Source organism: Cinclus cinclus, chromosome 4 (assembly GCF_963662255.1).
Source record: "Cinclus cinclus chromosome 4, bCinCin1.1, whole genome shotgun sequence".
In the NCBI taxonomy this organism is placed as follows: Eukaryota; Metazoa; Chordata; class Aves; order Passeriformes; family Cinclidae; genus Cinclus; species Cinclus cinclus.
In genome coordinates this window covers 40,178,855-40,196,650 of record NC_085049.1, presented here as the reverse complement: position 1 = coordinate 40,196,650, position 17,796 = coordinate 40,178,855, and the positions used below count along the sequence as shown (strand labels likewise).

Below are 17,796 nucleotides of genomic sequence, written 5' to 3'. Positions count from 1 at the left end.
TCATATTTTCACAACTAGTGACCCATGCTGTATTATGTCTCTGCTGTTTATTGTATAATAAATTTGTATTTGTGTTTGGCAGCTAGCCAGAAAAATTAAAAGGTAATCAACATGCTTCTCTGCAGTCTGGTCATCAAAATCTCTGACTTCACAGATGAGTAAATAACAAAGTCAAGTTGTGATGTCCTAACAGAAAACATTCTTTAGGAATAACTATATTTGTCGCCTCTGTCAAGACATCAAATGATACTTGAAACAACCATATACAAAAAGCTTTGCAAAACAGATCAGAAGAACTGTGCTATACACCTGGCATTGAGTTAAAAAACAGTATAATGTCTCAAGGCACCACCACGGTAGAATTTTTTACCTGCAAGTAATCATCTAATACACTATTTTACAGTTAGGGTAATGTATTAATAAATAGCTTGTGCAATTTTGGGAAGCAATCTATAAAGGAATGTTAGATATACAATAGGCACGTACTATAATACAAATAAAAAACAAAATTCCTAGAAAAAGCATGCTGAGCACCTCTTGGTATAGGTTAAGTTTCTTATTCTAAACACTATGTAAATGTTAACTTACAAAAGGTAAAACTGAAATCTTAAAGTAACTGCTTATTTAAACTGATTTTCCTGGGTATTTTCCTCTATGTCACAGGATTATTAGGGACAGAGGACTCTGGTACTGGCTGTAAAGGGCTGTCTTGTTCATTCAGTTGTGCATTCAAGTTGTCAGAAGTTAGGAGAGAAGAATTAAAAACTATTTCACTTAAGTCTGATTTTATGGATACCAGATGAGGTTCTTGAAAATTCAACGGTTCTTCTAACACCTGTGTGTTTTCTCGTGTCATTCCCATATCTGATGGTGACTTCCGTTTCATTCTTGTGTACGATTTGTCTAAATTCTCCATGCCTTGGTCAGTTTTCTGAAATCGCCCAAAGAACCAGATGAAGAAACCAAACAAAGCAAAAGCCAGCAAACTTGGAATAAAAGCCAGGCATTTGACATCCAGGCTAGAGCCTGTGAACCTGCTGTGCAAGAACATGTCCCCTTCGGCATAGGTGCGGTTTGTCAATGGGTTAGTGTTATTGGATCTCCACTCCCAAGATAACTTAGTTCTGTTAAGGTCTTTCAAGCTCTCTGAGTCCTTCACTGTGTAGATCTTCTGCCCAGGGCCGATATATTGACCATATTCATGAGGTCTGTAAAATATTTGGTTCTTCCACATATTCAGATCCAAGATTAAAACAAGGAAGATAATTCCATAGTTAAACCATTTACCTGTTTGGAAAAAGAAAGTTCTGTCATCTGACATATCCATTTTAGAAGCAGTACAAATGCCATTATATGTAAAAACTAATCAGAGAAAAAGAGTGGTTTTTTATTGATCTGTAGAGCAAAGTTTCAAATAATTTTCTACCACAGTCAGATTTGTGCTGAATAGCCCTTACTATTTCACAACTAGGTCTGGACACAAAACAATTTTGTAACACAAGCATGGCAGAATATCTATTCAATTGACATTACAGTTTGTAAGTGACCAACTGATTAGATCACTAGGTGATGAGTTATAGATCAATAAACCTAAAAAAGCATTAATTCCAGGGCTTTAAAAATATTCATATGGACATTTTCCACGAAAAGGCCATATTTGACAGAACCATTTATATTCCAGAAATTACTGAAATGACTGAGGTTTTTTGAGGTTGGTAATTATGTGAATTTTAAGAATATATACTTGCGTTGTTTGATATAACAACCATGGAATGCAGATATATTCAGGTACAGGCAATCACATAAACTGTGATTTATAGAATTACAGTGAGATTATTGAGAAATAACAAGGGCTGATTGTAGACTTCAGAGTCTAGCCAGCTTGGCTTTTTTGATAATCTTTGTTTATGAATGCACATAACAAATTATACTATTTTCATAATCAAAGCATATCTTACATTCTAGTTGGACATATGTTAAGATCTCATCTGTGCAGTGATGACTGCCACCACCCAAGAACCTGGCAAATCTACATATCAGAATTAAGTGAAAATACATACATGTATGAAGAATGTTCCTGCTGGTGATGAATGACCTTGGTCTTTGCTAGAATCATATTCAAGTTTGCTTCAAGCATTTATTGAAAAAGAAAACGTGTCATAGTATCTATCAAATTACTTAGGCTAGTGACTTGCAGAGAATTAATGGATTCCAGTTCCTGAAAGCATGTGTTCAACCTGTATAATCAGAATTCTTCAGGAGGGTAAGGAGACTAACTTCTTGTATTTAGGAGTTATGTTTAGTAGTTCTCTTCATCTTAGATTAAATAGATTGGAAATAAACAAGAATAGTTATTATCTTGTGTTATTGTCACTGTCCAGAAACAAACCTGAACTGAAAAGACCTTGCAGATAATCCTATAATTCCTGAACAACTCCTCTATCAAAGTCAAGTGGGATGGGACTTTGAGCAAACTAGTGTAGAGGAAGGTATCCCTGCTCACATCAGAAGGGCTAGAACAAAATGATCCTTAGGATCCTTTCCAACTGAAACCATTCTGTGACTTCTCCCTGGGAATTTGTGAATTTTATAATTGACATGTTAAGGAAAACTATCTTTTCAGACTATTATCACGACATTTAATAATATTTAAGTTACTTAACATCAAGAATCTGAAAGTGATGCTAAAGTATAAAATACTATAACAAACAATACAATGTAACCTGATGCTTCCTGTGGATGTTTGCCATTTATTTCATGTTTCTATTTTTCCAGTCACATCCCTCTTTCAACAGAAAGACACAGGATTCACTGACCAATAGCTGCTGTCAAGCAGAATATAATAGTTGACTTGTTTTTTTCCTCAGCTGGGTACTTAGGGTAACTCTTCTTTACCTTACAACCATTTCTTAGGACACACTGTTTTTCATATTCTCACTGTCGGAATATGTTCATGCCTTTTTTCCCAGCAAACTAGTATTATCCTATTGGCAAGTCTGTTTTAGTTAAATTGATTGAATATACTATATGATTATATATTATATATCATTATATATCAATAATGGAATTACAAACAAAGCTTTAGATTAATTTCTACTACAGGAAGCTGGGGAATCTTGGCTGAAAGAAAACCTCTGATCTGTTAGAACTCTTTTTTGAAATGATTATCTATTGCAACTTAATTTTAGCATAATAATTTTTATAGCAAACTTTAAGTAATATTTCAAGCTTATATAGAAAATAAACTAAGTAGATTTAAAGTCAATCACAACCTTTTATCTTGCACATGAACAAGTTCAAGTTTGTAAGTTTGCAAAGGATAATAAATATATTATGAAGGTATAGATGTTAATTTTATTTTAAAATGTTTCAAGTTTCATTACTGATGAAAAGTGACAAGAGAAAATGAAGCCCCACAGTATGAATTCATTTAACTTGTTTCTTACCCAGTTTCTGTAGGATTAGTATCACTTTTGCTTTAGGACTGCCTCTACTTCAATGAAATTTGTGTGGCCAAGAATACTGGAATGCACCTGACCCCACTTAACCCTTTTTGGATGGAAAGTGATTTATTCAAAGACAAAATTTTAAATGGAAGGATTAATAGGATCAACTCTCAAGACTGGAAGGCTAGTCAATCATTTCAACAAACTGAAAATAATTGTATCCAGTCTTCAATTAAGTTAAAAAGAAAGTCATGTGGAAAAATTGGTTGTGTCATTCAGTCATGCACTATTTAAAAAGAGACCTAGTTAATAACTTTATAACTTAATACTTTTCACAGCACTGACATTTTACATGCTATACATAGTATTTGGAGAGCTAGGAATCTGATTTGGTCTATTTGGAAATGTGGTACAATAATGCAATTTGATGCAACAAAGATTCTCCAAAGAAAAATTTGACCCAAGAGTGTCAGTGTCCTTATCATGCTGTGAAGCAAAATGTGAAATGGTTTTATATGCATTGTAGACTACAACCAGTACTTGTGGATGAAAATTCATTCCTGTTTTCTGAGAGGGCACATCTGTTAAAATGGATTGTATTCTCCTGGGTAGAACACTCACCAGAAGGGAAACCTTGACTCTACAATAACCTCCACTTGTGGCAGCTTGGACCTGCATCACAGGACCATGCTCTGAACACCAACCTGTACACAACTCCCCTCCCTGCTGAAGCTCAACAACTGTGCACTGTGCATGAATGCCAGGGGTTTTCTCATTTTGAAAGAAGTATGGATTTGAATTTTTCCCTTTTGCAGAAATTCACATTTTCACTGTCAAACAATATTTTTGGGCAACCCCACACACAGCATTTGGAATATATCCCAATATTCCAAACCAACTGCTGATTCTGGAGCAGTTTTATTTTTGTATGCCCACTCCAGAATAGACCATTCATTTCCCAAGAAAAGGATCTCATGTAGAAGCCAGTCCTCAGCAGCCTTACTGAGGTCAAGAGGTAATGTGAAAATTCCACTTAATAAGGCTAGATGCAAGCAGCCTCATGCTGTGCAACCACAGCCAGAGGCTAGTGTAGGAAATGTTGATTTAGACTTCTATCTCAACAGTCATTTGTGTCTAAAACCACTCAGACACTGCTATAAAACATTTGAAATGTTCTTCCTATCTTCTGTCACATTAGTGTTACTAGCTATATACATGCACACAGACAGACCACTCACAGCTGATCTAAGATGTTAAACCTCTGAGGTTTGTTTCACGTCTGTGTGCACTGAAAGCTTTCTTTTTACCTCTAACCTTTCTATTTTTGCCCACGGACTCCCTCAGGCTACTCTGTGTAATCTTGGGCTGAGTCTAGACATGGTGTTGGTTTAACTCCACAAGCCAGTCATGCTGGGAACTCCCCAGCTATGAAGGTGATTTCTCCTTTGGATGGAAAGGCACTTGGTTCAGAAGTCAGCCCTCAGAAATATGTTATAAACAGCAGAGAAATCTCTCATCTCTTTTGATACCTAAACCGTAACAATTATCAGTTTGAAAATTATCTGCATACTTGACAGTAGATGCTCTTGGATTTCCTGTGCTGCCATTAAACGGTACGAGGCAAGCCCCCCCCAGTGCCTTTTAACTACAAAAGTATTTGAAGTAACAGAATTTACTTCTAAGTTTTACAAATTTCCCTGGGTGTTATAGAAACTAGGAGAGACTATGTATTTTCATAAACATCAGCCTAAAATGGAAAACACACACTTTGCATTGAGCCATCTGTCAAGGGAAATCCAGATGAGCTAAGCAGATGCAGGAATTCAAGTTATTTTTGATGTTCCTAAAAAAAGTGGTTATCAAAACAGAATGAAAATATTTAATACTCCACAGATGCTTGCAAAGAGTTCCTAGCTGCAAAGAAATGAGAGTAAAATGAGGTACTCAATTGCCAGTAAAAATAAGATAAACTTCTCATAGTAAATTTAAAATTACACTGAAGCATATCAGCTAGAGTCAGGACATGTTAATTCAATAGTACTGCCAACATTCAGAAATTACAAGTCAGGCCTAAGAAAGCATGTTATTACTTTAAAGTAGCATGGGTTAAAATAATATACTTAGTAGTGTTGTATTTATCTGCCTTTTAGACATTGAATCATGCAGAAGCAAACTTTAAGTTTTTTCTCTGCAATCATGATCTTTATTCGATAAAAGCTGAAATTATCATTTAGTCACTCTATTCAGGAGATATGTCTTTAAGACAAAAGAAAAAGTAAAAGAAAAAGAGAAAAAGAGCAACTGTATTAAGACTTGTGACGAAGTCAGGAGAGCTGGCAATACAGAGTGTGCAACTGAAATTCTTCATCTGTACAGAACTTGCTCAAAGCCATCAAGGATAAGCTAACAGAATGGTGGCTTAAAATCCTTGACTTCTTGGAATGTCACTTTCCTTACAGCTGCTCCTTTGTGGGACCATTGCTTATTTGAAAAAACAATATTGAATAGGGCTGCTTTTATTTCTATCACTCAACAGTGACTAAAAGAGACAGTGCAAGAACTAATAAAGAACAAAATTTGCCAGGAAAAGGATGGCAAATGTTATTTCAGCCATGCTTTCTTTCTCCTTGCTACTTGGGAGAAAATGGTTTCCAGTTTCTAAAAATTAGAGCAGAGGTCATAGATTTGCAGCCTGGATTTACCTATATTGCTAATACTAAAAGAAATGCTTTTCAGGCCTCAGCGCTAATTTCCTGCTTGTTACTTAAAATAAGTTCTATGGTTAAATTCAACATTCTGGATTCTGTGTATTAGACAGGGCTTAAATAGAGCTGCCTCCCTTGTCATTATCATTGTCCTACCCCATGTCACCTGCTGCAGTTGTATCCATGTGCATAATTTTTTGATTGGGTTATATGAATCTTGATTTTATATATCATATATCTATGTATAGATCTATGTATAGATCTATATCTATATCTATATCTAATCTATATCTATCTATATATATTTAATCTATATCTATAGTTATATCTATAGCTATATCTGTCTATATAAATTCAGTTGTTTTCTTTTATTAGCACCTTGATTTGAGTAGAATATTGAAGTATCTACACATCCAGACAGTCGCTAGAGCTTGAAAATTATCCAACATGATGCCCTAACCTAAGACAAGAACTGATGGCAAGAACAGATGGTTCAAGCAAAACTTACCCAAAGGGAGGTTCTGGTGCCATGTGTTATGGCTGTTTTTTAGATCTCCTAAAGGGTGGTGTAGCACTGAGATAAAACAGGCACTCCATAGACAGGATACGTGATGTGCAGTCAAATGGATTGATTTGTCTAGTGAATCTAATAAATGGATCTTATTAATGCTGAGCAGGGAAAAATTTTCCTCAGCCTTCATTCATTATCTCATCCTCATTAAAAGAATGCCTTCTCACTAGAAAATCAGAAAGAACTTCAGTCCTCTTTGCAGAAGACTACAATACATAAATATTGGTTTTATTTGGTTGGCCTGTTTTCAAACAGCAGCATTGATAGCAGTTGCATTTCTGAACACTAATTTATATTTTCTGCTCTTGTTTATTGTTTGATTATCCCTGATTATCATCAATGTCCCTGGCTCTTCTACAAAGCAAGACTGTTCCCTGCTCTTCAACTCCTCTTCTATCACCCATTAATTACATGCCAAATTTCTGTATCTGGTGACACAGCCCAACCTATCATGCCTCAGTCATTTTTCTTGTTCCTCTGTGCATCCATTCCATTATTTTTCCTTATACAATGGAATAAGTAAGACATCTGGAAACCTTGTAGGACTGAGCCCCTCCAAATTCATTCCTTAGTCTTGATAAAAAGGAAATAAAATCTTTTTTGCTTTCCCTGAATTCCATTCCTGTAATTTGCATAAAATATTTAATGCTTAAACTACTTTTCCCCCTCTGCTTCTTTCTCTTTTTGTTCACTTGGGAGAGAAAAATGTGTTCATCACATACACATCATATCTCCTTTCACCCTACACCTTCTAGTCACTGACTGGGCCATCATTTACTTTATCCTGTTCTATAAACCACTAATGGCTCAAATGGTCTCCCCCAGATATGTACTAGCTCTTCTTTCTCCTTGCTGGCTGGCTGTTCTCTGTCATCTTTCCAGCAGGGCACCTACCTTCGATTTTGAAAAACTTTCTATCCCTTCATCTGTAATACCTGCTGGTCCATTTGCCTTTCCTCAGTCAATAGCCAACAGGTAACTTCTGAACTATTTTTATCTTCTTTTCTGTTTTTTAATCTCATTTTTGTGTTCTCTGCTGAAAACATTTTTTCTGAGGCCTCATTCAGTTTGCCTCAACTCAGTACTGGTGTCATTCTTTCCTTGACACATTTTCTTCCCTAGGCTTCAGCTGTCTGCTGAGTTTGTGACTCACCTGCTAACACTTGGCCTTATGTCTGTATCACCTCTGAACACTCCTTTTGTCTCTGGTCTGCAGGGGTTTCTTTTGCTTGTCCTTGATTGCCTTCATCTGTCTTATTTCTGTGTGACGTCATGTGCTGTGACTTTTTATATTAGTAGTTAAAGACCCCTGCCAAGTCACACCTGCATCCTTCTGTTACCCATTATTATCCATCTCTTCTCAATGTAGAGAGAGGAGCTATACTCCTTTTGTATAGCTTGAAGGTAAAATGAAAATATTTATCCCTATTTAACCTTATTCTCTTTTTCATTCCCTACTGCTATTAAAATACTGAATCACAGTATGCAAGGATCAGGTACTTTTTATCTATATGTATCATCCATTTGAATCACTGCAATTCTATTTTATTTGAGGTTATTTAACTGTCTGCTTCTTGTTAGATGACTGATGGAAGTATGGTTATGAGTGGCCTTTGCCAGATGAGAATGACCGAAGTTATGAAAAGATATTAGCATAAATCATAGCAAAGGCATCTGAAAGCATAAGAGATTTGAAGATTAAATAAGATGCTAATTTCCCTGAGAGAGTAATTTTAGATAAAAGATGTCTGAAGTTATATTATGTATTACTTATTGTCACAAGAAGTTGCTGAAATCCATGAAAAACAGCAGGCCTCTGATTTGTAAGATATTTCATCTCATTTCCTTAAGGTGGTTATATATGGAGAATATGGATATGAACAGATAAAGAGATAGAAAAAAAGTCTGGGACACACACATAAAAATACACATTTAAGATCATGGTAGTATACATTTATTATACAGAAGTAGTTCACTGTGTGACTGTGTCACAGTCTGTAAGACTACCTACCTGTTATATGTATGTGATATTCTTCTTTCAGTATCTTTTGGAAATAAGGTACTTTGAATTGCATGTGTGCTGAGGGCAAGCCTGGAAGATTCACTTCAACATCACCCATAAAATGTGGAAACTCCCAATCCTGTTAAAAAAGAAAAATAAGAGACTGAAAGTAAGCTTTCATGGTATATTTTTGCCTTTAAAATGGTTTAAATTAATAAAACAGAAATGTTTTTTATTTAAGCCTCCATTATTGGATTTTCTTACTTTAAATTTGACTAGCCTACTTGAAATAGAATACCTTATTACAATACAATTTTTACCTCCATGTAATTATCTGTATAAAAATTCACTTCAGAATGGTAGTACTGAACCCACTTTACCAGGTGATAGTACAAAACAGAATAAGGACAAGAATACTTACATAATACCTGGCAATTCTAAGAATATCCATATAGAAATCTTGCTATGCTACTTACTCTTAATTTGCAATTACTTTCAATTTGGCAAACGGTTTAGAGACACAAAATTGGCAAAGAAGGCCTGAGCCTTTCAAACACCATATATATCTGTTTTCTACTTGTTCAACTTACAGGGTGTTTTCTGTAGTTTGCCTTCATACACTTAAATAAACAATCACTACAAGTGCAGGCCCTTCAGCATAATCTGCCTGAATCAACCCAAGCACAGTTTTCTCCACCGTCATATTTCAGATGACAAGGTAATGTTGGAAATATGGAAGCTCTTCCCTAGCATTATGCATATTTTTGTAGCATGTGGTACTCCAGCTGACAAAGAACTACATTTAAAGGAATTTTTCACTTGGTTATCTGTACCCATCATCAGTCACTTGAAGTATGATTGCATGGCTCATTAGAGCCCAAACTGAAAGCAATAGTGCTAGAATCAGGATGATTACTGCCCGTGTCATCACTCTGTGCACTGCAGATTGTTGATGATCTCCTGTTACAAACACACTACCCCTGTTTCCATGCACATTCCTGGATTTGTATCCAACAAGCTAGTGCAACAAGCACCTGAATTACTAAAAATAAAATAAAGGAATCCAAAATGTGAAGAATTCTGTGAGTGATTTGTGATTCCTTCACATTAAAACAATTCCAGCACAGCCATCTCCCCACAAGAACCAATTCCATTATTTAATTTTCAGTTTTGTAAGGATAGAAAGTTTCCTTAGAGAGTAATAAAAAAATAAATAAACATTCAAAACAAATAATGACCTACTAAATTGCAAGGAGCTGTTGACTCCCTCAAAGGCAGAGATGTCCTGCAGAGAGACTTTGGCAAATCAGAGGGCTGGGCAATTACCAACTGCATAAAGTTTAACAAAGATAAGTGCCAAATTCTGCACCTGGGATAGGGCAACCCTGGATGTAAAGACTGGGGAGTGCAATACTGGAAAGCAGCGCTGGAGAAAGGGACCTGGGGGTCTTGGTTGATAGGAAGTTGAATTTGAGGCAGCAGTGCCCTGGCAGCCAGAGCCAGAAGGGCCACCTGTGTCCTGGGGGACATCGGGGACAGCATCAGCAGCCAGGTGAGGGAGGGGATTGTTCTGATCTGCTCTGCACTGGGGCAGCCTCACCTCAAGTGCTGGGGGCAGTTTTGGAGGCCACAGTATAGACAGATATAAAGCTGTTAGGAAGTGTACAAAGGAGGGCAACAAAGATGGTGAAGGGCCTTGAGGAGAAGCTGTATGAGGAGTGACTGTGGTCATTTGGTCTGTTCCAAAGCCTGGAGAATAGGAGACTGAGGGGAGACCTCATTGCCGTTACAACTTCCTCATGAGGGGAAGAGGAGGGGCAGACACTGATCTCTGCTCTCTGCTGACCAGTGACAACCTGAGGGAATGGCCTGAAGCTGTGTCAGGGTAGGTTTAGGTTGGATATCTCAAGAGGTTTCTCACCCAGAGGGTGGTTGGGCACTGGAACAGGCTCCCCAGGGAAGTGGTCACAGCACCAGCCTGACAGAATTCAAGAAGAGTTTGGACAAGGCTGTCAGGCACATGGTGTGTCTCGGGTCCGTCCAGTGCAGAGTCAGAACTAGAGCTTCTGGATCCCTTTCAGCTGAGCGTATTCTATGATTATATGACCTCTGAAAGATTAATCACTATATATAACTTAACTTTCAAGACTTGCTAAGCTCTCCAACATTTTATACTATGGAAGGGAAATAGAGGAGTTTTATGATCAGGGAATAGCATAGGCAGATCAATAACAGCTGATTGGTGCTAACTGTTTTAACTGTTCCGTTTTTAACTGAATTAAATAGATTAACAGGATTGCAAGCAAGGAGAAAATCTGACACCGTTTGCCTGGTTCTTACTGTTCACAGAAATGCAGAAAGTGCTAATTTACAGATGTAGAAGATAAGAGAAATAAGGGTACTCTCCTTTTGCCTTATCACTAATGCAGCATATGCACTCCTGGTAATATCTGCACAATCCCTTACCCTGCATCTGTAGACATCCCCTTGCAAGGAGTAGGCATTCAAAAAATGCCCAGAGACAAAAATTTTATGTGTTCACACTTTCCGTTCACAGTTTCTAATATACATCTCTGGTCTGGTGTCCCTTGTAAACCCATACATAGTTTCACCCAGGAATAAATAGGAAGAAATACATTATATATTCCTGAGAATAAATTAATGGAGAACTGTGAACTCTGCATTAGTTATAAGTAAACATGGGTCTATAAATCTGGCCTCCTGTTCCTGCCTTGCCCCAAGGCTCCTACTGTGCCTTTTGCTGATTTACAGATAAAATTCTAGCACGCAGAATTTTGGTCTGTGCCTCTGCATCTGATTTTTTTCTTAAAAAGATTTTTTTTTCTGATCTGGATGAGTATTACCTGATAATAACATTTTCTACATATATGCCCCATACCTTATGAAGCACTCCTGAATTGTATCATGACCCTTATTACACTGAAGCACTGAAGTATGGTGTGGCCATAACAAGAGAAATAAGCAGAGGCTAGTGCTGCAGACCTCACAGTTATAAACAATTCACCAGTACTCAGCTAAAGAAATGCAGATCTGGGCTGGGCAAAACTACTTTTAAGGGTGACAAGAACAAAGAAGTGTCTCACATAAGACACTATCTGTAAAACCTATCTGTAACGTGGAGCTTCAGATCAAGGAGGAAACAGCAAGGAAACATCAATTTGATTTTATATCAAATATAAAAACAGTCTCAAGTTGCTTCTAGCATAAGAATAAAGGAACCATCATGATGAAGATCATCATGATGAAGATCATATCCTTCCCAGCAAAGGACCCCAAATGCCAGTGACATGCCATAATGCTCCCACTGAGCCCCATCAGACTGAAACTTCCCTTTTCAAGACCTGCAGGAACAGAGGGAGGGTGGACAAATCATCCAGAGAAGCAATAGAAACTAAGAAGTGTGTGTACAGGAATTTAGACAACATTATTATTATTATTATTATTATTATTGTTATTATTATTATTATTACTAATATTGAAACTTCTTTCTGCACAGATGTATTCTTTTCTGTAATGATCAGATCTCAATTAGTAATGATTTTTTGATTATACTGTTTAAATTTAACACTACTACTAAAATCTTGGTTTTATATATAAAGGTCCTTCTTCACGCATAAATAACATTTTGAATGTAACACCTTTATCAGAATATTTATACAGTCTTTTCTTCAAGAACAGTCCCATGAAATTACAGAAATAATTTTTAAAAGCCACCAACAAAAAATGTATTTAAAAGTAATTTTAAGATAAGTAAATGAAAATAATGAATTAAACCTACTGACTTTCATGGAAGTTGCTACAGATGCAGCAGCTTTAAGTTAGGGATTAAATAGCCTTTGGAGCTTCATTTGACTCACAGCTTTGGTAAGTGTGAGTGTCAACTGTTGGCAGAGAGACATTATCACCTTCAGAAACATAGCTGTAGTATTACTACTGCACCAAAGAAAAGTAGATTATTATTATTATATTTTCAGGCTAATGCCAATATTAGGCTGCCAAATCCAAACCCAACAAAGTGGTGATTTTACTATCTAGGTTCTAAGAACAATGCTGTCCAAAATATTTTGAATATTTTTTCTTTTCATACTGACAGCCAAATAAAATTTAATTTCAGCAATATCCAGAAAACCATTTCCCTAAGAAATTCAAAATACCTTTTAGATATATTCCACCTCACTTCTGAACAGCTACATGCATAGACCAACGTTCAAGCCCATAAATCTAAACACTTCCCACTCTGGAAATTAGCTCAGGCCTGCATCATATTTCTCTACATAGTGCTTTCTTTCTGTGGCTTCTGATATCAGTCTGTGATCACCACTGGGACATAAGTGTTATGTCTTATGTTCTTAAAGTTTCAGCTCATAATTATGCAAAGTTCACTTGATAAGCTTTAGTCCTTATTGCTGAGGTTGCCTGTATTCTGCCATTTCTGGGATCTCATTAGGAACTGGGCCCAAAATACCGTATTTAGAATGTATTGCAGGATTTGAAAAATAAAGCTGCTCAAATATACTGTTAGGTCATGTATGTACCTTTCATACTGCATGAACAGACTATTTCTCCTTTAAATCCATCGGCACCAGATTTCTCATATTCATCTAGTTCAGTGGTTCCCAGCCTGGGGGGGATGGGACTGCAGCGTACATCTGCTCAGAGTGGGGAGATGAAGCCAACTCGGAACCAGCAGCTTTCAACCAGCTGCACAGAGGTCTCTAACCTCAGCGGAAAGTTTTGTGACATGTGCAAATCAAATAAGGTTATTGCCTCATTTCACTCCAGTCATTGAGGAAAAGGCAGCCAGAGGACGAATTTAAGATCACTGTGGGCCTCGTCCTGGTGTTGCAATGGGCAGAGAGCACCTCTGATTTCCGTCAGCTACCTCATTAAATGCAGAAGCACAGAAAAAACCTGAGAAGATCATGGTATTTTGATTCTCTTCCCCTTGGTTCTAGCTACCCAGGACAAAAAAATGCACACACACTGCTGCAATGCCAGGTGTTAGTTTAAGACCCTACAGTGTAGCTTGCAGAACCAGTTTAATACCTCTTTAAGTAAAGACATTTTTAGCAATGGCAACTGAACATCAAATCCAGACTTTCTGATATGATCTGGTGATTTTCTGCCATCGTCTGAGGAAAAGAGAAGGCATTTCCTGGGCATCCCTTTCCTGACCTCAAGCCAGGACACACATTTGCCCATTGCATATTGTCAGTGTCCTGGTTTGGTGCAGGATTGGTCCGTGGTGTTTTTTGTTGCAGGTTCTGGGCCATGTCTCCAGAGCCCAGAGGATGAGGAGCAGGTGCTGGCAGGATCATTAGCTGTCTGGGAAGGAAATGCTAGCCCTCAGCAAACCACATCCCACGCATCATGCACACATAACCCCACATGCCTCAGCCAAAAGCCTCTTTTCACCCAGGGAAAAACACGACAGAGAAGGTGGGACCACGTTTAGAAAATGCTAACAACTAATGCTGAACAAATGTGCCATGGTTTTCTCTCTCTTCCTGTTTGAATGTAGCTCTTGGTGTGTTCACTAAATATGAAATAACACTTAGAATAATATAAACATTCTTCAGATATAATAGGGAAAGAGGCATAATGCACACTGGATACTTCTGCTTTAAGTAGTGATGACATATGCTATACTTAATGCTATGAACACACTCATACATTAAATGTCTCAAAACAATAAATAAAACCAGGGCAAGAACTGAGGAAATGCATATATGAATGTGTATGTGTGTTTCAGAAACTGCCTATAGCATTTTTAGTTTATTTATTAAAAACTTTTTGAGGTGGAGACTGCTTCCAGCTATTTTTGCATCTTAGAACATGATGGACACAGACATTGTGAGGAAATTTCAGGAGATGCAACGGTTTTGTATTTTTGCAAGTGTTTGAAGCAAGAAATGCGGACCCGGGATTCAGAGACAAAGCCCCAATTCCTCTGTGGTTATGTCTAACTTCATTGCAGTACTGCAACTTGCAGTGATGTCTACAGCTGAAATCTCTGTGAGCTGCTAAAATGCAAACATATTTATAATATTTCATTCCAACATAGATAAGAAAGGAAATCAGCAGCCATGACAAGAACTCACTTTCATGCTTGTGAGATCAAACTTACTGCTCACCTTCTGATCATCTGTTCTTTGACAAATAGAGAAAGAAATTTTGATGAGCACTGCTGTTTTTATCCCTTTTGTTTAGTTAAACAAAAAACTACATCTACTCTTAACGTTACCACCTGTATGGTTTCAGTGGGGCTACTTAGCTCCCACAGTGAAGGATGACATGCTACTCTTCAGAAGACCTCCTCCTTCGTGTTGGTACTATAAGTGCCAATCTCTTAATAGTTTTCAAGTCCAGAAAATTTTATTTGATCTGGTCATCTGTTTTTGCTTCACCTGTCTGGATTGTTACTGACAATAATGATAACAAAATGCCATGAGGAACTGTTGCACCAAGTCCATTATTGAAGACACTGCTTCACCTTTTATCACTCAGTGTTTATTTAAATAATTTAAAATATGAAAATACCACTGCAGTGGTGGAATAGCTGCTTTGGTTGAGATCCAAGCTGCAGAGACAGAAGACTGAAGACAACTGCCAGGAGCAGACACAGGTATATAAAGGCTCTTCCTGTACAATGTAAGGCACGAACATACACACAACCGTGCTGTTGTTCTCCATCATTTTTGTGCTCTTCCCACCTCAGTCTTTGCTTAGCTTCTTCAAGCTCTTGGCCTTTCTCTAAAAAGAGCACTTCAAATCTTGCTTTTTTTCCCTCTCATTTGAGAAAATGATAATGAGATAGCAATAACTCCCTCTATGAGAAAGCAGCAATGTATGCTTGGCCTTAAATGACCTTTTCCATTAAAAAATCATTATAGAATCCTTTGGTCTATTATCTATTCCTGCTTATTTAAAGGGAACAATTGCCAGGTCACATAAGATCCAAACCAGCCCTTTGCATTCTGCACTCTGCACTCTCTTCACTTTGAATCTACTCAATGCAATTTGAGCATAGACAAAGCTGTGTATGCACATGCCCTCAAAAGCATACCATTTGTTACTGAACCGTCTGAATCGGTATTTAGCCTTTCCACAGAAAGCTCAAAGTAATCTCACTATTTCAGTCCACCTACAATAAGGAAAGCTTGCATATCTACGCCTGATTCATGACAGATGGCACCTCCCTCTCTTTCCCCTGTGACTATGGCTTGGGTATTATCATCTATTCACCCTTCAGAACCTTGTCGCGCCCTGATACTGCAGATCTGTTTTGCATAACATGTCACAGATATGAAGATTCCTACAAAACCCCACATCTAAAGTGTTTATTAAGGCTCTCATCATCTGCTATTCAGTTGCATTGGAACCTTTCCCTCTGGCCTGCACGGGTGCTGTTCTCCACTGATACAGAAATGCTGCTGCAAAGACCTAGTCTATTTTTCTGACCATTACATTCTTCTCTTTCATACAATAAATTACAGGCCACTTCCTTTCATTCAAATTATTTTATATCTTTCAATACCCTATGTATATACTGTCATATGTCCATATGACAGCTGCTCCTTCAATCAGTCCATAATTCAGGCTATAATTTTTTTCTCTATTTAGAGATTTTTTTTCTCCTGAGCAGTTCTCTATCAGATGAAGAGCTTTATCCTGTCTCATTCTTCTTTATAATTCTCTTTTGCATTACAAAACATTACGATGTTATGAATCAGGTATCCTGGCTTACCTATCATTCTGACCAATAAAGTTGCTATTGCTTGTACCCACCTGTCACCAGTTATAACTTTGGGATTTTCTTTAGCAATGAAATTCCCTAGGACTGGAGTTGTATTCTGGCTGTCTTTAAGCATCATCTAGCACAACACTGCTCTGGTCCTTAGGAATCACTGCCAGTTTCTTGACAGCACAAATACTACTAGCAGTGCAAAGAGTGAATGGCTATCCATCGTCTTACATTAGGAACAAATTGTGTTTGAAAGCAAGCCATTGCACAAGAAAGAACAGACACTAGAAGGCCTCAAATCTTGAGATGTGTAGTGACCAGAACAGCAGTGATCACCATTTCCTGCTGAGGGCAATGACTGTTCTGTCCTACAGCTACCCTTTAAATTTACATATTTACTAGTGTCAAACAGGAGCAAGGTGAAATTCCTTTATCCAAGGAGTGGCAGGCCACATAAAGCACAGCCTCTGTGCACTTACTCCCAGGATGTCCTAGGAGCAAGTCTACCAGTTTTTCCATCAGGCAAATATGAGGTCTCATACAACCAAGATGGCACTCTGAGGTTCATCTTCATTGTAAATCACTCTCACATCTTGCATAGCTATTTACAACTGCTGACAATGTTGATTATAAAGTTATACTCAAACATTGTTTGATTTTCTTTCAGTGTCTCCATTTTCTGTAAGCTTTTACTCTTTTACTGTCTCACTCATGTCTGACCTCAGTTGAGCTTATTAGCTATCAGATGAGATACACCAGTGAAAACTTTTCCAGTTAATTCTTGAGCCTGTTAAGCTGCTAAACAGTGTTAGTATTACAATATTGTGTATCTGTAAAAGACAAAGAAATCAGCTCCAGAAAAGCAACTGTCTCTTGTTCTCTACTTGAAACCTCCCTAAACCACCAGCCAGTTGTAATGGTTTATCTAACTACCTCTGTGATACACTTTATGAAGGTCGTTTGTGCAGTGAATAGGAAAAATGAACATTCGCTAATAATACACAAGACTTATATTTACACATTTACTAAGACTACATCCTACTGTCAAGGGAAATCATGACAGAAGAGTCAATCTTTCTCATACCCTAGAAAAACAAATATCTGATTATGAAGTGGAAAATAAAAATGAATTTTAAATATATTGCTGTAGAATCATCTTCAACAATAACAGAATATTGCAGAAATACATGCAATGAAACACGTAATACTGCATTGTAAGAAATATACCCACACTGCAGCTGAACAGTAAAATGGTATCTGGGGCATTTCAGGATTTGTAAACACTGCTAATGCCATTTGTACAGCAA

At 37.4% G+C, this 17,796-nt stretch overlaps 1 protein-coding gene across 1 annotated transcript in view; it reads right to left on the bottom strand.

Moving 5' to 3' along the window:
* Positions 1-652: 652 nt before the first annotated feature.
* Positions 653-17,796, bottom strand: part of TMEM117 (transmembrane protein 117) — a 179,581-nt gene continuing 162,437 nt past the window's right edge. The window contains exons 7-8 of the mRNA XM_062491152.1: positions 8,734-8,863; positions 653-1,287 (exon numbers count right to left, since the gene is read on the bottom strand). Coding sequence (XP_062347136.1) covers positions 653-1,287; positions 8,734-8,863 — 765 coding nt within the window. The remainder of the gene's footprint in view (positions 1,288-8,733; positions 8,864-17,796) is intronic.